Below are 21961 nucleotides of genomic sequence, written 5' to 3' on the forward strand. Positions count from 1 at the left end.
CTGTTTAACATCTTTGTTGGTGACATGGACAGTGGGATTGAGTGCACCCTCAGCACGTTTGCTGATGACACCAAGCTGTGTGGTGCGGCTGACACGCTGGAGGGAGGGGATATGCCATCCAGAGGGACCTGGACAGGCTGGAGAGGTGGGACCGTGCAAACCTCATGAAGTTCAACAAGGCCAAGTGCAAGGTCCTGCACATGGGTCGGGGCAATCCCAAGCACAAATACAGGCTGGGTGAGAAGTGGATTGAGAGCAGCCCTGAGAGGAAGGACTTGGGGGTATTAGTGGATGGAAAACTTACTATGAGCCAGCAACGTGCACTCACAGCCCAGAAAACCACTTGTACCCTTGGGCTGCATCAAGAGAAGTGTGGCAGCAGGTCAAGGGAGGGGATTCTCCCCCTCTGCTCTGGTGAGACCCCACCTGCAGTGCTGTGTCCAGCTTGGGGGCCCCCAGCGTAAGAAGGACATGGACCTGTTGGAGTGGGTCCAGAGGAGGGCACAAAGATGATCAGGGGCTGGAGCACCTTCCTGATGAGGACAGACTGAGAGAGTTGGAGTTGTTCAGCCTGGAGAAGAGAAGGCTCCAGAGAGACCTTATATCAGCCTTCCAGTACTTAAAGGGGGCTACAGGAAAGCTGGGGAGGACACTTTATCAGGGAGTGTAGTGGTAAGATGAGGGGTAATGGTTTTAAACTGAAAGAGGGTGGATGTAGATTAGATATAAGGAAGAAATTCATAGTGAGGGAGGTGAGAAACTGAACAGGTTTCCCAGAGAAGCTGTGGCTGCTCCCTCCCTGGCAGTGTTCAAGGCCAGGTTGGACAGTGCTTTGAGCAACCTGGTCTAGTGGAAGGTGTCCCTGCCTATGGCAGGGGGGTTGGACTAGATAATCTTTAAGGTCCTTTCCAGCCCAAGCCATTCTATAATTCTGTGAAAATATTCCATGAAACACAGCTTCTGCAGCCTGAATTGCCTCCTAATCCATACCCATTTCTAATTTCCTTATGGTACTTCTCTAATTTTGTTTTAGGTTTTGACTGGAGTCTGCATTTCAAATGGGAGCAGCTTTCCCCGGAGCAGAAAGCCAAACGACTTGATCCCACTGAACCCATTAAGTAAGTCAAGAGGAGGAAGGAGGCACCTGAGGAACATGGGGCAGGACAGGCATCTCATCTGACCTCATGTGCGTCACCATACACCATAGCAGTGTGATATCCCTTCCAGGACATCTCTAACTTCTAACACCTTTAGCGAGCTCCTGGCTAGCTTGGATTTTGCAGTACAGCTTCACCTCCCAACACTGAAGCCTGAGGGTGCTACAAGGGTAGAAGTGGTATATTTATGGTTATTTGTGTTTTGGTAGTGCTAAGGAGGCTGAATATGGTTAGAGGAAAAGCCCAGTGCTCTAGACTCCTGCTTTTCTCAGCTCAGCTATCGCTTAAAAATAAGGCAGTGTCCTCAGCATACTTGATAAAAATGTCTAGTTCAGCCTTTCCAGGTCAGCACTGCTCTTCTGGACCTCGCTGGAGGCTCCTTAGAAATGCAGGATGTGCTCTCTCAGGAGAGAGAGCGAAACTAAATGGTAGAGATGCCATCTGTCCTCATGCTGTGGGATGAAGGGAATCCTTCTTTCTGCTGAAAATCTCCTGGCAGCAAGCCTAGTATTTGCATCCCTAGCAATGAAGTGCTGGGATGTGCGGCATGAAGGAGACTAAGTTTTGGGGGAAGTTCAGGGCCTCAGAAAGTTTGTAGGGGAGAACACTGCTGCTGCCTAGGATGCTGTTAACAGGGGCTCTTGCTGGCTTCCCAAAGGGTCGCCTTGCATTCCTCGTTGTCCTGCCATGTAGGGCTGGGCACAGCAGTCACCCCAGATCCTCCCAAGCCTACACTAAGGCATCCACAGTCTGTAATTGAGTGGAGACAGGACTTGTGCCAGCAAATGGTAAGTCTCCTCAAGCTATCTTCTGGGTCTGTCCTCCCCTCCTCCACAGACCTTCTCTGTGCAGTTTTCTTAGCTAATCCAAAGAATGGAAAATAACCCTGTTTTGAAATAAAGATCACACAGCTAGTGATGGCTTTTAAAAAGCCCTTCTGAATTGGCTCTGCCTTCCCCTCCCCAGTGGAATGGTGCTCTTAATAGGCTGGCTCTGGGCAAAAAGCCCGTCTGAGTGAATAACCCCCCCTGAGCGCTAAGTGCATTTTTGATGCTGAAGCCTACAATCAGGGCTGTGAACTTCGGGCTTGTAGGAGTTGTGCTGACAGGTGCATTAGCCAGTCATTAAGTGCCAGGCAATTTATGATTGACAGCAAAATACCAAGGCAACTGAAAGAAAGGCTCAGATGCTTTTTGAGGTTGTCCTCATTCGGTGAGAAAGAGATACATAGGTAGTGTCCTGACCATGGAAGAGGAGGCAAAGGGAAGGGCTGCTTCTGTGCATCCAGGTGCTGCAGCAGTGTTTGAGACCATGTCCCTTTTTCTCTTGCCAATTCTGCAGGACTCCCATCATTGCTGGGGGCCTGTTTGTGATCGACAAATCCTGGTTCAACCACTTGGGGAAGTATGACAGTGCTATGGACATCTGGGGCGGGGAGAACTTCGGTGAGTCACTCTTCTTCCTCCTATGCCTTGCTGTGTTGGCTTCTCTTCCTGAGTCATGCCACATGGATACAAGGTCATTTTGGACTTTGCTTTGAGGGCTCTGCATAGTTTCTATCACTTACATTCATAGGTTATGGTCTCAGGTGAGTAAGGGATACAACAATCCATGAATGATGAGACATGAGAATTGTTGGTACTCGGGACTCCCTGCCTTCCACGCTGCTTTGATTTTCTATAGGTAAATACCCTAAACCACAGTTTTCAGCTTTGGTGTTACCGATAGATGAAAGAACACCATATGCACTCTTCTATCCTTTCCTGATCTTATATTCTCATTAATAAAGCAAAAAACTTTCTTACTCCATTGTCTGATGACGGCCTTTCAAAGCTATGAACTCAGGCATCAGTGCCTCCCTGAAATAGTAGCTCTGTTGTCATGCTGCAAGCAGGTGGCTAAGTAACATGTCTGCTTATCCATTTCTGTATCACTAGATTGCTGACCGCTGCCAGGCTCTCCTTGACACTATTATTTTTCTTGCATGGAAAAAAAGAGGTTAAGAGCTGACCTAAATTCAGTCACCTCTGTCCGTTATCATGAGGCAGGATGGGCATTAAGAAATCTCCTGCATGCACACTTGAGAGGGCACATGAAAGAGGTAACAGCCTGTCCCTTGTCCCCCATTGTCAAGCAGAGCTGGATTGGGCTGGGCTGTTTTCTCTTTTTGAAGCCGTAGCAGTGCTGCAGATCAGAGCAATAGACTGTATCCATGAAAGAAGGGGGAGGCACTCAATGTCAGGGAGACAGATCAGAACCTGGCTTTAATAGCTCACACCTCTGGGGAGGATGGCTAGCAAGGAAGGAAGGATCTCATGTCTGAACACATACGGTGATGCTGTCAGTCATCCAAGGGAACAGATGCTGCTGCCTTGCAGTAACCCATCCGCTGCCTGGCACTGTTGTTTCCTTCACATGCCTTTTTCCTCTAGCATATTTTATTTATTTATATCTTGTTATGCAGTAGGATCTCGCTTCCTTTGTGCTTTCTCTCTGTGGGTGGGTGTCTTGCCACCAGACTGACCCAAATCATCTGCTCCTCTGAGTGGGGTGGCTCTGAGGAAACCTAGGACAGGAGTGGCAGCCCTCCCACCTCCCCACCTTGATCAGTGGCCCAAACAAAGCATTCAAGAAGGGAGCTAAGACAGGAGGAGAGGGACTGCCCTACTGTGCCTGACCCGTTGTCCATCTCTGCTTGTCACTCATCTTTGATGGCAGCCAGCCTGAGCTGCTCTTGGGAGAATAGTGACGGGGCAGCCTGCCCTCTGGGGAAGCTCCATCCTGGCAGCTTGTCCAATGCCCTGCAATGGGTGTTGTGCTCCTTGCCCATCCTACGGAGCATGATGTTTCCCTTACTGGTGCTATGCCCTGGGAGGCTGGTCCCAACCGACCACGTGCTGGCTGTGCTGCAGGGTGTAATGCTGCCTCAGAGCATCAGCGTGACAGCGGGAAGCCAGGCAGGTTAACACTGCAACAAAAAAGTGCAGGTCTGCAGAGCAGCAGGGCAGATTCCATCTTGCTCATCACCCTGACAACAGAAGTGTACCCAACTCAAAGCTGCATCTCCTGCAGGTGCAGAAGTCGAGGGCAGCATGTCTCACCTCTCCTTTGTACGCAGGCAAGGGCAGCTGTGGCCCTGCTGGTCCCAGTCATTTCTGGGCAGATGACAGAGAGCAGGAGCTGACTGAGTGGCTCCTCATTTTGGGCACTTGCAGTGAACCATGCTTTTTGTGGTAGCTTAGTCCTGAGAGGATCCAAGACTGGTCCTGGGGAGCATCACTGCTGCCTTTAATGTTATTGACTGGGTAGCTAGAAGGGGCTGGAGACTTCAGGCAAAACAAAAGCAAGTGTGCTTGGGTTAGGAGGAGGACATTGTAGATGTTTTATTTCTTAAATTTTCTTAATCCCCTGTAGATGAATTGGTGGGAGAAGGACTGGCAGACCAGCAAGAAGCACTAAAGGCCAAGCTAAGGCCAAGCCCAGAGCACCCCAGCACATACTGCTCACATCTCTCCTGGGTGTCACTCTGAGGGGTGACCCACACTGGAGACATCTCTCGAGGGTCAAGTGAAACACGCTGTTGGTTCCTGCTCCCCTGGCTTCTCTGAGCTGGCCTCATGCCATGCCTTTGCTAGTGCCTCAGTTTACCTCCTCCTGAAGCATTTAGCTCTTGGCTGCCTGGCTGGAGACCTTGTTTGTTAGCTGCCAGGGATGGCTCTGTGGGTCATCCCTACCTGCCAAAACCTGTGCTTTAATTGCTTCTGCTGGGACTGGAGCAGGCTTTACAGGGTGGAACATATCTGAAGCAGAGAACTCAGACTCCTGCCTCCCCAGCACTGTGTTCTCATTCCAGTTCGCAGTGCACAGAGATCACCTCTTCATTAGGCTTTAAATTAATAGCAGTCAAGAACTGAACGGTGCAAGTCTTTCCCTTGTAGCGCTTCAGGGAGCTGCTCTTCTCCCAGGCTGAGCAGAAGGACCAGAGGAGGGCAAGGCACGATACAGCAGCCACACTGTTGTTCACAGCTGCTCAGCTGATTGTCCCCCGTTATCAGACGCCCTTCTGATTTACACAGTAGTGCTGGCGGTGCAGCCGGCGCTGTGACACACAGGCAAATGAGAGCGACAGCCACGTGTGAGGGGAACCGAGCACAGCAGTTTAGAGCGGCCGCATCCTGCCATAATCTCATTTCCCTGCAGCTGTTGCTCCCAATATAGCACCAGGACACGGCGCAAGGGCATGTTTTATTGGCCTGTTAATACCCAGTGCTGGAGAAAGTGGTGAGGCTCCAGCTGCTGTTGCAGCTCTTGCCTGTAAACATAGCAGGGAAGGGAAGGGGATTTCTGGAAAAAAGTACTTCTCCCTGCTGTGCTTTCCCAGCCCAGCCTTTGCTGGCCCCTGGTACCAGGGACAGCTGTTGGGGATGGGCTTAAGCCTTGAATTTCGGACCCGGGCATCGAGGCAATAGGGCTTTGTGGGTGTGCTGGGAGCAGGGATAGGAGCGACGTGAAGGTGGCTCCCACCTCTGCAGCAACGTGCACCTTGTGGCTGAGCTGTGTGTGTTGAGAGTAGGTGGCTTTGGAGGTCTGGGCTCCAATTCTCCTTTGCTCTTTGAAGCTGTGAGTTGGTTTTGGAGGGATGGCAGCTTTGTGGGCTGGCAGTGGAGGAGGAGGAGGAGGAGGAGGACTCCTGTCCATACTGACCAAACAGTCTGCCTGCGACAGGCACTTGTCTTGCCAACATCCAACCTGGGGACAAGTCATCCTTGCACTGGCACGTGTGAGGGGACTGCGGGGAGCATGAGCTGGCAAAGACGATGGGTGGCCTCCTGTCTGACTTCTGTAGTTAAAGGTAGCAGGGGGAGTGAAAAGGAATTTATAGTTTTGGAGTACATACATGCTACATGCAGCTCTATACTGTCAACAGATTATAAAATAGGATGCAAAGAACTACAGAAGCCTTTTCTTTTTAATTTAATTTCTTTTCTGTGCTGGTTCTGTCTAAGCGTGTCTTTCTGACAATATAGCTGCAGATTCATAGCTTCACAGGCATTGGGACCAGATGGACCCATTAGATCAGCCATTCTGCTCAACCCCTCCTACCTTGCCAGCTAGGATTTCATCCAGCTCCCTGCCAAGAGCCCCGTAACTTCTGGTGTCAATTGTACCACAGGCTCGTTTTCCTCCAGAAAGGCCCCATGGACCAGCCAGAGAGCAGCTGGGGGCAACTAGGAGATATTTTTCTGTACTGACAGCTTTTCCAGGGTTTTTTTGGGATAATCCACCACTAACCTTTGCTTGTGTGAAGGTGGGTGCCTTGTTGGACTGCAATGTTGGCACTCACAGCCCAGAGATTGTGCTGGGCAGGGTAAGCTCCTGTCCATTTTGGGACAGGTGATGGATGCACAGCTCTGTTCACTTTGCAGAATCAATGGTGGATTCACAAAGATAATGACGGTTGTAGTCATTAATAAGTAGAATTCATGGCCTTTCCTGGTGAACTTGACAGCCCTATGGAGGGAATTGACTCTGAAATAGGCAGTGCAGAAGTAATTACAGGAGCACAAAACTGGCAAGATGATTCTGCAATGTAAGCGGGTCTGCATGAAAAGGGACCTACTTACCATCTCGCTCTTGCCATTGTGATAGCACCTGCTGTGCTATAGGCAGGTTTCAAGTGCACTGACTTCAAACAGATCACAAGAAGCTTTGAAATGTGCTTTTAAGGGAGTTGTGCCTAGGAAAGCCCCTCTGGTACTTGATTTACCCCAGTTTAATGTAGCAGAGGATAAAGTAAGAGGTAACACCAGAATCCAGCCTGCTGTTGGACAGAAAGACAAAACGCTGAAGCTGCTTTTCTTGTAGAAATCTCTTTCCGTGTGTGGATGTGTGGAGGGAGCCTGGAAATCATCCCCTGCAGCCGCGTTGGACATGTCTTCCGGAAGAAACATCCGTACGTCTTTCCAGAGGGAAACGCCAATACATACATTAAGTAGGTGCTTTGTGTTTGCTTAGTTCTTGTGAAGTGGAATAAGGTGCTGCCTTTTGGGGGCGGGAAGCAGAGAAGATGGGGAGTAGATTTTGTTTGGAAAACACTGAAATATCCCTGGGTGAGAATCTCCTGAGCCGAAGAAAATGCAAGTCAGTACAACTCTCCCTTAGGATTTCTACAGTGTCAAGAATATGACAGAAATAGGACACTTCATGGTACCTTTCATCAGCACGAAAAGGGTGGAATGACCCCAGCATCTCCCTGAGCACTAGCTACCATAACAGCAAATGATTTAGACCCTAACATCGTCAGAACACATTTACAATGGCCTGAAATCAGGCTGCCAGAAATGTCTGTCAGCTCCCAGTGACCTTAGCTGAGGGCTGAGCGTGGCTCAGCTGAGCCAGAAAATTTGGTTCCCAATGCCTCGCAGAGAGAGGAGCCAAGGAGCATGCTGAAGTGGGCAGCTTTGCATCCAGGCTGGTGCTGCCTCTCAAGCAGGGGCAGCAATGGGCTGCACCTCACTGGTGGGTGCACTGAGTGAGCTGCCAGGGCATCCCAGCTGAAGGGAATCTGTCCTCACATGCAGGAACGGAGACTAAATCAGTTACTGAAACGTCTGGCTGAAATGGGCCAAGATCCTGGAAACAGCAGGCAAGGAAGGAGGTAGTCCAGAAGTGGGAATCAGCATTGGAAAAATGATGGGAGCAGCTAGTGAAGAATTTCCTCCTCTTTTAGAGCATGAGGTTGAAGGTTGTGCATTAAGTAAATAACAAAGAAAAACACCAGAGGCACTTACACTTAATGCAGGGTTGTTTCTCAGTTAAACTGCATTTGTGTGTGTTTACACACCAGGCATTCCTTTTAGTGTGGCTTTCCCAGTGTTATAAAGAGCTGGCAGTATTTGTGAAGACCCAGCCGCCTGCAGCGGTGTTACCGCTGACCCGGGCTTTCTGCAGCTTCCCCATGCTTTGCATGAGACCACAAACTGGGGGGGTGCAAATTACATCTCTTGGGTTTATCTATTATGTGATTTCCAGCCACGCAGCGGGTGGGGCAGGAAGGGGACAGTGTCACCTGGCTTCAAAAAGATGGTGGTGAGGGGCACAGGGTATCAAGGATGAGGACACAAATTTGAGAGTCATGAGGAGGGCTCTTGCTTTTAGTAGTGAAACAAGACTCCTACAGAAGTGGCTGTGATGTGGCAAAGCCTCCACTGTCACTGCAAACCCAAGTGAAAAGGTAGCATCTGTGTTGCATCATCTGCAGGAGGAGCAAGGGGAGCTTGCTGTACCCTTCTGGCTGCACCTCAGGCACAGGCATCTGGGGACTTTGGAGAGGTCTGAATCAGTGCTGAGGTGTGAGCCTCAGCATTTATTCCCGTGTTTCTTATAAACCTGAATGAGATCAGGAAGCCAGACAAAAAAACCTGCACTTTGAGGATGTTAGGTAGAGGTCTAGACACTGTGACTTACTTAGGCATCTCCTGACCAAGATCACTTAGGCAATTGCAGTGGCCTTAGAGAGAGGAAGAAGCACCATGAATCAGCAAGGGACTGAAGTGGTCTGGAGAAACATATCTCCAAACATAGGCATTAGAGCTGAGATTTTATTAACCTTATGATATCTATCAGCCTTAAACTTAATGTTACAGTATATAGACTGAGAGGAGAAGCAGCTTTCTGGCAACTTGATGCTATGTGGTACCTCTGTTTAAACAGAGATGTTAGCAAAAAATATCTCCACCTTTCTGCCAGGTATTGATTTTTTTTTTACACACAGTGTCTACTTCAGTGCAAGAGACAGCTCAGCTCCAGTGTTGTGCTTCTTTGTGTGGGACTTGGCAGGATCCACAGCCTGCCCTGTGGCACGTGTAATTAGTGGTGTGGTAGCAGTAGCTCAGAGGCACTGGCCTGCCTTGGAGCTGGAGCTTGGAGGACTCCCCTGACCTGGGCAGGGATAGGCAAGTAGGCATGGAGCCACAGAGCCACTTACAAGGAGAGTTAGAGCCGTCTGAAGTCAACAGAAGATTTCCTGAGATTCATTCCTTCTGCAGACACCTGGCTGATGTGGAAGACTGACATTTATGCTACAGCACTGTGGCTAGGGTGGTTTCTCTTAAATTTTGAATGCTGAGATTTCCTTCGGTGAAATCAGGAGTGCAAAGCAGGAGAGTCCATAGAGAATGGATGCAAAGGAAATACTTGCCTTCAATCTTTGGTAAATTTTATATCACTTTTCAGAGCACCATTGCAGCCACTAAATAAAACCCCAGCCATGCCTTCCTGGGAGATGATGCTTAAGAGAAGCTTCAGTTCTGAGTCTGGTAGATGCAGAGCACCCAGACGAGTTCGAAATGGTGAATCTTCACCCATGCTTTGGCCTGTTATGTTTGGTCCCTGGAGTTATGGGGAGGAGTACCTTCTCTAGTAGTGAAGGGTGGGCTGGCTCAAAGGTGGTTTGAGGGGAGCCAAAGACCAAGCTGAGGATGGGAGGAGAGCAGGATGGATTAGTCAATGCATTTTAGAAAGTATCACCTTGAAGGCTTTCTTGGTTTCATCTGTCATTTCCTCCTTCAGAAACACCAAGCGCACCGCAGAGGTGTGGATGGACGAATTCAAGCAGTACTACTATGCAGCTCGTCCTGCAGCCCAGGGGAGGCCTTATGGAAAGTAAGTGTCATTCTCTGCTGCCTGTGCCCTGCCTGTGCCCTGCCTGCTGCAGTGGGTGTTCACAGTGACATCGCCCTGCTGTGGAAACCCGCCTGCGTTGTTTCTGTAGTAACGCTCAATTAAATGCTAATGGTAGGCAGATGCTATAAGCACAGCAATGAAACATATAAGCAGCTAGTTTATATGCTGTGCTAGTTTTATGCCAGTGAGTGAACCAAATCAAGGTGGGGGGAAAACCCCTTCCGTCTATCTTCTGCCCTTGGTATTAAGTACAAGTACTTCTGGTCCCAGAGCACAGTTTGGCATGGAGAGTCCAGAGTTTTCGCTGGCAGCTGGGGGGCAGGAAAATAATCAGATTTTGGGCCCACTAAGGCTTTATTGGAAAGGAGCAAGTGTTTTGTATGCAGGCAGTTTGCCATTCATTCTGTGAACAATCAGAAACGCATCCCTGTCAGGAAGACTGTCGGTATTGGTTAATTTCCCATTTTCATATGCTCTTCCTTTCCTTAGAAAGTTTTCTTTGAACTGCAGGGGTTTCCAAATCCAAACCCAAATTCCTTGTGGCTACTCTTCAATTTCCAGGATAAATAAATTGAAGTCCTGCTAACTAACCTGTTTCCACTGAATTCATATCCTCTTCCCATCCAAATGAAGTAACATCTCTGTCCTGCTAAATATATGAGGGTGTGGAGAAGATAGCCTATGTGAAGAGAAGGTACTGGAGGCTTCCTACTGCTCTGTAAATGCCAGCTTATAACAGCTCCATGAGTGGAGGCTGGCCCAGGGAGGAGCTGGAGTTCAGAATATGTCACTACAGCATGATCCTTCAGCAGAAATTTTGCTTAACCTTAACCAGAAAAGAAAGGACTGTTTCACCGTGTGATTAACTTCTGCTGACTTAAAGGTGTGCTTAGGTACTCTTGGATATCGAGGCCTTCTGTAGTCCTGTAAACTAAGAGTAACTTAATATAGCGTATATTAATTTCTTTATTGCATATAGTAGATAGCATACCTTTTTTTACTAATCATTTTTAAATGACTGTACTTTTCCAGGAACCTTTCATCCACCAAACCCCAGGCCCCTTGATAAAATGGCAACATATCATCATGCCATTTTACCGAGTGAGACCTCCAAAGATACAAAGATTAAAAATGACTTTTTGATCAGAGAGAGATCAGAGCAGAAGAGACCTGAATAGAGCTGATGATGCTCTTGTGTTTGCTGTCTGTGCATATCTGTTGGGTTTCTCTCAGCCTCCCTTTCTGGTGCATTGGGTCTCACCTTCATGATTTCCATTGTATCTCTATGATATTTTCTTCCCACAGTGTCCAGAGCAGAGTGGAGCTGCGGAAGAGGTTGAAATGCCACAGCTTCAAGTGGTACCTGGAAAACGTTTATCCCGAACTTCGGTATGGATGTACGATCCCCCCCTGTCTCTAACAGGCCAGAGGAATGCTCCATCCCTCCTGCCCCACAGAGCCTTCCTCTGCACCTCCAGTGCCCACACTGCCCCAGGGACACAGGCAGCCCCTCCCTTGAGCTTCACAGAAGGGCACAGAGAATTTTGTTCTGGCTTTAAACAGCTTGCTCACAGTGTGACATGGTTCTTCTGTGATCCTGCACTCCATGGCTCTTTGCTACAGGGGTGGTGAGGGGCAAAGCACCAGTTATTTAGCTCTTGGGGCTTCCACGGGTATCCTCCTTCCCTTGCTGTGAGACAGGTGGTATACAGAAATAGTCAGTTTTCCTTACAAAAGTATCCCGAGGTGGAAAATCCACCATAGCCTCTGGTGGGTTGTTTCAGTACTTAATGACTCTTGCTTACAAAACAAGCATGTAATTTCCAGTCCTTTCACACTGTTCTGTGATACTCAAGACTCCTCTGTTGTGTAACCATCCACTCTAGTAGTTTATGACCTGTATTAAGGTGGCTCTGCCTCACTCCTAGCCTAATGCTTTGTACTTAATATGCACTGCCAGAGTTGCTTTTGCACAGATGCCTTTTAGTCACCAAAATTACTCCAGAAAGCATTGCATCCATTCCCCCAGTCACCATTAGGAGCCATCCTCAAGAAGGATGCAAAAGTTTTGGAGATATCTCCAGAGACCTGCTGGTGCAATGGCCAAATGCAGAATCACAGTGTGAAAATTATTTATACCTGTTTTCTTGCTTTTTTGCCATGTGTGGCATTGCACAGTAGCATTCACAGGGAATGCCAGAGCTCTGTGTTGGTTTGTTATAAAGTTACCCACTCCTGTAAGCTGAAGGCTGACCTTCAGCCTGCTCACAGTCTATTCCTTGCTCTTATGTTTGCCTTGTGCAGTGTTATTTATTTTTTTCCTCTTATAAATGCCATCCATCCATCTCTGGTGCTGCTTCTGCAGCATCCCTGTCCATGTACTGCTCTCAGTGGTTCAGTATTGTAATAGATCTTGCCACTCTCATTTTCTGAAGGTGAAATGGTGTGGCTGCACCCTCCTTACCCTAGTGAGCCTCCCTTTGAGTACTCTGTGTGCCTGGGGGAATAGGGATGTTGTTTTCACACTTTTCCCACAGGATTCCAGAGGAATCTCTTTATCAGACTGGGATGATCAGGCAAAGGCAGAGCTGTCTGGAGTCGCACAAGTCTGAAGCCCAAGAGTTCCCTGTCCTAAGCTTAAATCCTTGCATTAGCAGCAAAGGCACGGCAGCAACGGCACAGGTAAGATGTGTTGCCTTATCCCATGATGCCTGCTGGAGAGAAGGCTCCCATGCAGGTTTAAGGTGATTTCCCAAGTTTGCTAAAGCTCTGTTGGAGAATTACCCGTTCTGCCAGCCCCTTTCTTAAGGTAGCACGTAGTTAAACCCTGGTAAGTCCTCCTTACCTTGATGGAGGCCCTGGGCAGCAGCAAGGACTAGTGCAGGAGCCACAGTACAGGGTGAACCACTTACCTCTGTGCTAGCCTGCGCTGAGTGCTTACTGCTCCTCAGGAACGCCACGCACTGTTCATCTGCAGAGATCAGAGAAAGACGGAGAACTATAATTTCCTCTCATCTTTCAGCCTTATTTCTTTCAAAACGCACTGAATCGCGATGGTATTTATAACTTCATAGTGTGCATTCTCTCAATATTAGATTGCCTATTAAACTAGTGAGAGTTTAATGAAGATGATCTTGTTTTTTTCAGTCTCACTGAGACAAGAAAAAAAACATATGAATCAGTGTTCTCAAAAGCATATTCTTTGAAATGTTAGAGCCAAGAACAGGCACATGTGCCTTGCAGCAGAGTCACTGGAGCAAGACCCTGAAGACACAGCTTCGAAACCTGCCTTTGCTTCAGGCTCCCTTTATGATTTTGGGCATGTCAGTTCTCTCACTGTTCTCATCTATAAAACAAGGAGGATAACAATCACTTGCTTCTTTGGGGTGCCCTGAAATAATTTAATAGGCAATGGCGTGCTTGCTTACACTTCAGTGTACATCCTTAACCCTCATGGTTGCACGTTCAAACCAGGTAGCTATACATATAAAAGGCCCAGCCTGGAGACACTGCTGACAATGTCCCTACTTTGTATGTGTAAATGAAGCATGTCATTATGTGCATCTCCTTTGCAGGCAGTTGTGTGCCTGCCTTTAGTCAGAAAAATTATATCTGCTTCACAGTCTGGTAAAACCAACAATGACCGCTTGAATTTTAGGCAGTTCAGAAGATATAGTGAATATAACGGCAAGTACTGAATAGTTGAAGTTTTTATGGTTTAACTGGTTTCCCGGATTTAGGATTCTTTTTCTTTCTTCCACTGCTACATGGACTTTTTACACAAACAGCAAGACAAGTGATCTGAGATTAGAACATTGTGTTTTGCAGGGTCAACTCTGCTGAAGGAAAAAAAATAGTTTTACTGACAATTGCAATTTTCAGTGGATTGGATGTCTTTAAAAAAATTTGGGAAAATCAGAATGGAGAATGCTGCTGCAAGCTAGCGTTTCAAAATGAAATAACATTGGTCTTTCTGAAATATCAATTTGATGTGATATTTTAAAATAAGAAATGTCATGCCAACAAGTTGGATTGTTTCATTCCCATCAAGCACATCTTGTTTTGACATTTCTGTGGAGTAAATATTTTTAATTTTCCATGCCACAAACTTTTCATCTTTCCATTTTGATTTTGCAGAAGTATGTGATAGGTCAACACTTCCCACTGGATGGCAAGTCCATTTGTTGTGCACATCCAGGACTAACTCTGCAGGGGAACAGAAAAATGCACTACAAACAGATTGCTGAATACATACTCAATACACAGGCAAGAATAGAGAGAAACCTTTTCCTTTTATCTTTCTCTGTCTTTCTAGGTTAGTTCTCTGCTACTTGTACCCATGGAGAATATTTCAGATTAAAACAGGATATTTAAATTTTCATTGTGAATAGAAATTTGAATTTTAATTACATACTGTTACAAGACCACCTGAACTTGTGGATGACATGGGGGGTTATGATCACCAGGCTGTGTACGATAGATGATGCTGCAGTCCTGAATGCTACTTAGTTTCATATTTGGTATACCAGAATAGAGTAATAATCCTGACTTTTAACATACTGAAGTCACATCTTGTTTACCCTAAGCTTCATTATTTGAAAAACGGGCTTAGCTAAATCAAAGCTGTGCTTTTCTGGCATTCAATAAGTACTATGAAAATATCCTGGCCATCCACATCATTTATTATCAGTGTTAGCAGCATTAATTTGGTTGCTTGATTGCCCTTCTGTAGCTGTCTCCCTACAAGGCTCCTCAAGCCCTTTACCAGCATTATATGCATTAAGTCATGGGACCAGGTATGAGAAGATCTGAGCTGTCATAGATCATCATGGTTTGAGGAGAGAGTTACAGGAGCTGTCAGATGACAATCAATTGCTCTTTATTTTATTTTTTTCTATCTGTAGGGCAGGGGAAGGATGTTGTGAGCCCTCTGGCCACATCCATAGCATGGGTAAATTGAGACTAATATTCTGACTGCAGTGAAATAAGATTTACACTCCTAGCAGTTCTCACAAACCCTCCCTGGTGGTGTCTGGTGTTAGTCCTGAATTACTAAAAGGGGTACTGAGGCACAAGAAGACCCCTCATCTGTGTGTAGGATACCTCTACCTTCTTATCCCTGGGATCCACTTGGTCCTTCCCTCTCCAAAAGGTCTGGTAGCAGTCAGGGCAGGCTCTGTCCCTTGAGGTGGCTCTCAGAGGGACCCGCACTAAAGATAGTGACTGGCAGAGATCTTTATACAATGCTGCCCATTCCCAGGAGACAGCAGGCTCTGCCTTGTGCTCCTGCCCACTGGAGCCTTGGTACTTCATGTCTTGTTGTGCCTCATTTGCTAAATGAGCTGATTGGTTTAGTTTTTCACAAGAGAAATGCATCTGAGGGAAAATAATTGATCATAATTTTGCCCTGATCTATCTGATGAAGATGCAAACGATTGCTTTTCTTTTAAAACTAAGTGTCAGTTGATATTAGTACATACATCTTTGAAATAGACACCTGACTCTGGGATTTATTTAATAAACCATTAATCATTAGCAGTTGCATGAAACCTGACATCCTTCAAGTAAAAAAGCAGAAGACACTTCAGCCAGGATACTCACAACACATGTAAATGGTAGCCGCAAGATGAGTGTAAAGTTAGTCATCTCGTAGATAAGTGAGGAAAGAGTGGAAGGCTGCAGCATTCATTTCCCTGTCCTGTACCCCAAAATATCTGTGCCTTGGAGCTGACTGGCTGCCATTGCATTAGGGTGGCATGTCCTTGACCTTCATTGTGAAGGATATGCAATGTGATAATCAGCCTGATGTGGTACTGAAGATTACCCCAGTTGGCTTGAGGACCTCTATGGGCTGACTAGATCTGAACTTTCTTTGGTGAACATTTAGCATCTATCCAAACTAACGTGACAGTGTCCATCCTGAGACATCTCAACCCTAAAAATTCTCTTCTGACCTTCCTCCCCTCAAAAGTCTTTGTTGTTCTCCTCCGTGGGCACATCCTGCCCCAGCTATAGGCTGGTTGGAGCTGCAGGAGCCAAGCTGAGCCAGCAGAGCAGGGCTGGCAGCAGTATCACCTCTGCACCCAGGCTGCCATGGGCACCTTTTGTACTTTGCTTTCCCTTTCCCCAGATGTGTGTAAGTAAGTGCTAATTGCATCCCAGGACCTTTTGATGAGGGAAGCACTTTCGTATCCTTTGGTGTCCCATTCAGTCGCGTGCCTTGGGAAATCTTTCCCTGTGATTTAAAAAAGATAATTGAGGGCTGAGGTTGTTCCTGGCTTCTTCAGAAACATTTTTCTCTAGCTGCTACCCCAGCTTTAGGGTATGGCTGACCTCTTGCTCAGCGGCAGAGCCTATACAGCTTTGTCATGTAACACCAGGCTCCTATGGGGCTACTCCTTGCTAGGCTGAGGGGCTCCTTTCTCCTTCTGCCAGCCAGGCTACTCCAAGCCAAAGGTCACATTTTAAAATAATTTCCTCAATTCACAGTGCTCCTGAATAACAGTGACAGGTGCCTGCTCAAATGATGCTAAAGCTTTGAAAAATGGTCAGAAGCCTTAGATGGGGGTTAGTGTTATCTGAGGCTTTGGAGGAAGGGGATTGTTGTTTGTGGTGTGCTGCTGGTAGTTCTGCTTTCCCAGTCCACGCTCTTCCTCTTTGCTCCACCACCACTTCATCTTCATCTTTGAAATGGCTGGAAATCCTGATCTCAGTTTCACATTGTATGTCTGTTTTTCCTTGGTGTCAGGGTCAGCTGTAAACCCCACTGGCATCTCTTCAGGCCAGTCTGCAGTCCTGAAGCCATGTTAGCTTGAACCTTGGAGGTCTCTCTTCTTAGGAGTACCCTGGGCTGCCCCATCCACCACAGCCTCCAGGGTGCGATGCTCTGCTGTTGTTACTGCTGTGCTGGTGTTACGGTTGTGCTGGCCATGGGAGTGCTCAGTGTGCCCGGGTTTAGAAGATAAAGTAGTTTCTTATGGTGAAAAAAAGCAGGAATTTTCATCCCAGCTTATATAAATCAGAGAAGAGATGGGGTAAGATAAAAATTTGCATGGCCATTTGCCTGTATTTTAACTTAAAGCTTTTAATGGATTCTGTGGTGTTCAAGTGACTTTCTCTGCTCCTCCCAAATTTCTACATTTTCTGCATCATTTTCTCTGGCTTTCATCTAGGGCTGAAAAGAGACAAGACATGATTAGAACTGGATAAAACATTTTCAGCAGGACTGGCTTCCATAAAAAGCCATTCTGCCAAAATGGAAGAGCTGTGTGAAAATCTGTCAGTTTAGATACAGTAGCAGGACAGCCTGAGGGCAAGAGGGGAGGATCCAATGTCAGCTGTCCATCTGACGCATATATCTAGCCCTGAAGGACTCACTTCTTATGATGAACAATAGCTTAGAAGAGAAGGTTACCACCGCCCTGTCTATCCCTTGGTGCTTTGCTGAATGAGAGGATGGTCCTGCCTTGAGAGAATGTGAATATTGGGAAGGCTTGAACAGAACCTGGCCTTGAAAAAAAGCATGGAGAATCTCTGGGAGGAGCAGTCCTCCATGAGGTGCCTCAGTGAGGCAAGAAGGTTAAGAGGTCAAAGCAAAAAAAAAAGAAGTCCCAGGGCCTGAGTTAGTTCGAGTTAGTTGAGGGATTCAACATGAGTTGCAGAATTAACTGGTGCTGTTGAGGATCCTCATGGGTGCAGCTCCAGCCCCGCCCTGAGCTAAAATGGTGAACAATTGGTTAAAAACGTAAAGCAGGTTTTCAGAGCAGCTTGTAGTAATGCCGTAGCCAAGAACAGGTGTTGGAGCTTGCCCCGTAGGGCTTCATTCTTCACAGATGCAGGACTAATTTGGCACCTGATTTCCCAGGCTGGTGGTTTACACAGCAGCTGACAGCATGCATGGTTGGGATGTCTGGAACGTGTTCGCGGTAGGATCAGGTAAACTCTGATCCATCTGACAAAGGAGTAGTTGCCAGAAGGCCCTTTGGGTGCAGACTACAGCTTTGAAAATGAATGCTTGTTATGTGCTGAAATCCTGGGCAGCTCTCGCTGAGAAGCCTGTGAACAGACTGTTCAGAAAGCCAGGTTTGATTTCCATTAGCTGGTGGGGAGCAGCAGACTAAGAATCGTGGGGTGTGAGGATCACAGTGTGAAGTCCTTGTGGATCTGGGTCTGTTGTGCAAAAGCATGTTTTCCCTTCCAGGTGGCTAAGAACCTGAATGAAGTGAGATTTATATTCCCAGGAATTAAATGCCTGTAGCTGTCTGTTTTGAAGTCAGGGAGAGGAGTTAGAGCTGCTGACGGTGACAAATACCAAAGGGGTGGAAGCATTTCCCTGCTCTAATAAGTCATGCTAATGCAACCCAAAGCCTCCACCATTCAAAGTCAGGGGGAGCTGCAGGCGTTCTCAGCTCTGAGATCAGGGCAGCGATTCTTCACTTCACCTGCCAGCACTCAGAAAGGGTTGCAGTCTCCCAGGAACACCTTTTGCCCTTCATTTTTCCAGACCCAGCCTAACTGCCATACATCTGAGCGCTGCCTTCCCCTCCACTACCAACGCCCCTGCTTGCCTCACTCCTCCTGGAGCTCTGACTCTTCCATATCTGAGCTCCCTACTGTTTTTCTTTCTCTCTTCACCTTTTCTTTCACAGCAGCTTTCCTAGTTCTCATAGCCTGTACCCTGTCAAATCGTTTGCCTTGGCTCTTGGGGCCTATTGTGGAAACCCTCTTGCTCCCTGGCCTTGCTCTCTCCAGTGCAATTATTGCCCTCTGCTAGTGAAGCCAGTCTGCTGTTTGTCCTCCAGTCCTGCTCACCTGCCTGGTCACAGCTTGGAACCTGCTTTCCGTTTGCTCCCACTGCTGCTTACCTGACTGCTATCGCAGAGCCATTTACACTGACTGCAGGAGTGGATCCTGCTTTGCACTCTGGCTGGGCACCCTCAGAAACCCCTTCCAGCCCTAATTTTAAAGTTAATACACAAAGTTCTAAGCAAAAAACTTGTTCCTGAAGTCACTCTCCAGGGTTATATAAAAGCATGGTTTGTGGTTTCTCATAAGCCAAAGCAGCTCTTGTCTGCTTGTGTACGCACACAAAGAGCAGGGAGACATCCCTGCCTGGACAGTCTCAGACCCACAGGAGCTGCTCTTGGGTAATATGAGTGCAGGTAAATAATGGAAAATGTTCAACTGGAATAAACGTTGCGAGTAAACTTCCGTGAAACGCTCCTGTGCTAAGCAGTGTATCTGTACCTGCATGATGCTTTGGCTAGCACATCTTGAAATCTTTGTCAAGCTATCAGCTGCTTTTCTTTTTCTCCCAAGGAAAATTTCCATGGGTGAAAAAGGGGATGATCCCAGAGAGCCCCTGCTGTATGGTAAGCTTTATACAGGACAAAGAGTCTCTGCTCCCCCAAATATTATTTCTTGGGCTGAGGAGCTGATAAAGACCCAGTGAACTTGAAAAGCAGCGTGAGGAAAAAAACTCCAAGACAGCCCAGGGGAGCTAGAATAGCAGTGGTCATAGCAAACCAGTACAGCAAACATTTGGAGTTTGGTCCCACTCGTTTGATAAAACAGGGAGCTTTATCCCTGATTTTTGCATATTTGGGAAGAATCCTGGGAATTGCAACCATTTGCTATATATCACTTTCCTACTGCCACTTGCAAAGAGGATTGCACATTGTGCATAGTATTTCTGCCTCTCTCTTGTCATTTTTCCATCCCCCTGTTCCCCAACCACAGCTCAGTTCTGGCTATGAAATCCTTTGCCTTGTGAACCATTTTCTTCCAGCAGATTTTGTACACATTTTCTTTGGCACATTCAGTCCCCCAGTGACAGCTGCTGTTTTGGGGAGGCTTCGGACATCCTAGTGACCTGTCCTAGTGCCTTTTGAAGTCAGTGAATTTTGTGTTTGGTTTCAGAGGGGGCAGGATCCAAGTCAAAGTGGTTGCTTTCCAGGTAGAAGAATACTAATAATCAACCCTGATCTCTCATCTCCATTCTTTTTCTCCTCTTTGCAGGAATGGACATACACATACAACCACCAAGTCCACCAGCAGCAGCTCTGCTTGTCTGTGTACACCCTCTTCCCTGGTTCCCAGGTGCTGCTGTCACCTTGCAAAGAAGGTGACAACAAGCAGGTGAGCCCTGTTGTTGATCCCCTATTTTCTTTGAAGTTCCCTTTCTTTCAGCATAGTATTACTGCACATCAAATTGCCCGTGTGCTGTGACTTCATCTGGGAAGCACAGTCTGTCTGGGAGTCTACAGACTGGCCCGTTCAGCCCTTTGCCTCTTAAATGAGCGTGTTGATAAGGATGTCTATTAGTGCGGGTGGTGATCTGGATACTTATCTGCAAAAGTCAAACCAGAACTGGCAATTTAGTTTACACAGGCTGCCAGTCAGCCAGCAGATGCTAACATTTCTCTGCAGTTAATCATCGAGCTGGCATTTGAACCAGTGACCTGGGGAAAAAGCTGTTAGTAATATATTATCTCCCTGAAGCCAGGCAGAGGCTGAGTTTAAATAAGTGTGCTTTTAATGGGAGAAATGCTCAGTGTGTGCTCTGCTTGGTATGGGTTTGGGGACCCTGTACTTCCCAGCATCAGGCACAGAGGCTTAGTGACGACTGTCGTCTTGATGCTGGCACAGTGTAGTAAAAGCATAATGAGGAGGAAGCTTGTTGACCCCTATTTCTCCTCTCATGTGTATTTCTTCTCAGCGATGGAGTAAAGTTGGATCACACATTGAACACATAGCTTCACGCTTCTGTTTGGACACTGAGACGATTGGGGACACAAATGAGAGTACCAAGGAGCTTGTCATCAACCCGTGTGAGAGCACAGCCATGAGTCAGCGCTGGGACATGGTGATGTCTTGACCTGCTGGAGGACTTACACAATGGGGATGTGCACTGAGACATTGCTACGTACTGCCAAGATGCACCAGACGGAGCTCAAATGCAAAACCACTGGGGGTCCTTGTGTACTAGGGAACAGGAGAAGAATAATTCAAATAAAAATAAGGATGTGGCGCTCCGGGTTAAACAACGGATGTTGTCTGCAAGACATGCAGGTGGTATTGGCCTGTTGGCAGTCATACATTCAAAGAGAAGGGGTGGCAAAGAAACAAACTTGAAATGTTTTAGAGGGATACCGGGCTCCTTCAGTGGGGCCTACAGAAGTTCAGTGTGCACAGCATTGATTAATCTCTCTGGAAACACAGGTAGAACAGCCTTGGAGACCAAAAGGAGACTTGGACTCAGCAAAACAAGAATCTCAATAGCTTTTGGGGGGTGAGACAGGTATGTAAGAGGAATATGCCAAGGGATGCTAAGAAACATTGCCTGCGATCAAGTGGAAAACACTGAATTATCTTTGCACTTGTCATTTGCTGTGGATGAGTATGTCTTCTGCAGATGGCACAGGTGGAGCCATGTTGCATGTTCAAATTTGTACCTGATCCACGTATGTGTTGTGTATACAGAGGCAGGGCAGTCATTTATGGCTGTGGCCAGGATCAAACCAGCCAGTAAAGGGGGAATCCTGCTCTGTGCTACACATGGGGGTTGTTGAATCTCCAAAGCCCAAGCAAACACAGGTTTCAGTGTGTGAGATTAAAGGATATAAACTGCTGTTAAACTGGGAGGAAAGGCAGTAACATGATTATTTTTCCTCTCTGAAGGCCATGGGTGAGCCTCGGACACTGAAAATTCCCCTATAATCTCCCCTATAACGTGTCTCTCGCTGCTTCAGATCTGAAATAAGTCAAATTTTCACTTTTCTTCCATAAAAGTAATATTTTTGGTAATTGAAAGTAATTGTGTCATATTTCTGTTTTCCAATTTTCCAAGTACAGGAGAGGGGACTGCCATGAAATGCTGCTACCAAAGGAACTGAAGAGGTAATTAAAAGTAGATACTGCTCTGAGAAAGGAAAAGGGATATTACCTGGTTTTGCTTCTCAGGTATCTTGTAGCGCAAGATATGAAGTACTGAAGAAAAGTCTTGGGATTCTCCCAGTCCCACCTGTGAACAGGGAACCCTGGGTCACATAGTACCTCTCTCTCAAAGTCATTTAGCATAGGCAGACCTGGCAGAAATTATTTCTTCAGCTTTTGGAGAT

The 21961-nt window shown here is 47.0% G+C and overlaps 1 protein-coding gene across 1 annotated transcript in view; it reads left to right on the top strand.

Moving 5' to 3' along the window:
* Positions 1-21647, top strand: part of GALNT14 (polypeptide N-acetylgalactosaminyltransferase 14) — a 66792-nt gene extending 45145 nt beyond the window's left edge. The window contains exons 8-15 of the mRNA XM_026844653.1: positions 1034-1118; positions 2499-2602; positions 7023-7149; positions 9729-9821; positions 11148-11231; positions 12380-12524; positions 19860-19979; positions 20560-21647. Of these exons, the coding sequence (XP_026700454.1) occupies positions 1034-1118; positions 2499-2602; positions 7023-7149; positions 9729-9821; positions 11148-11231; positions 12380-12524; positions 19860-19979; positions 20560-20718 (917 nt within the window). The 3' untranslated portion in view covers positions 20719-21647. The remainder of the gene's footprint in view (positions 1-1033; positions 1119-2498; positions 2603-7022; positions 7150-9728; positions 9822-11147; positions 11232-12379; positions 12525-19859; positions 19980-20559) is intronic.
* The last annotated feature ends 314 nt before the right edge of the window (positions 21648-21961 follow it).

This window comes from Athene cunicularia (genome assembly GCF_003259725.1).
Source record: "Athene cunicularia isolate RWA chromosome 3 unlocalized genomic scaffold, athCun1 chr3_part1, whole genome shotgun sequence".
Taxonomy (NCBI): Eukaryota; Metazoa; Chordata; class Aves; order Strigiformes; family Strigidae; genus Athene; species Athene cunicularia.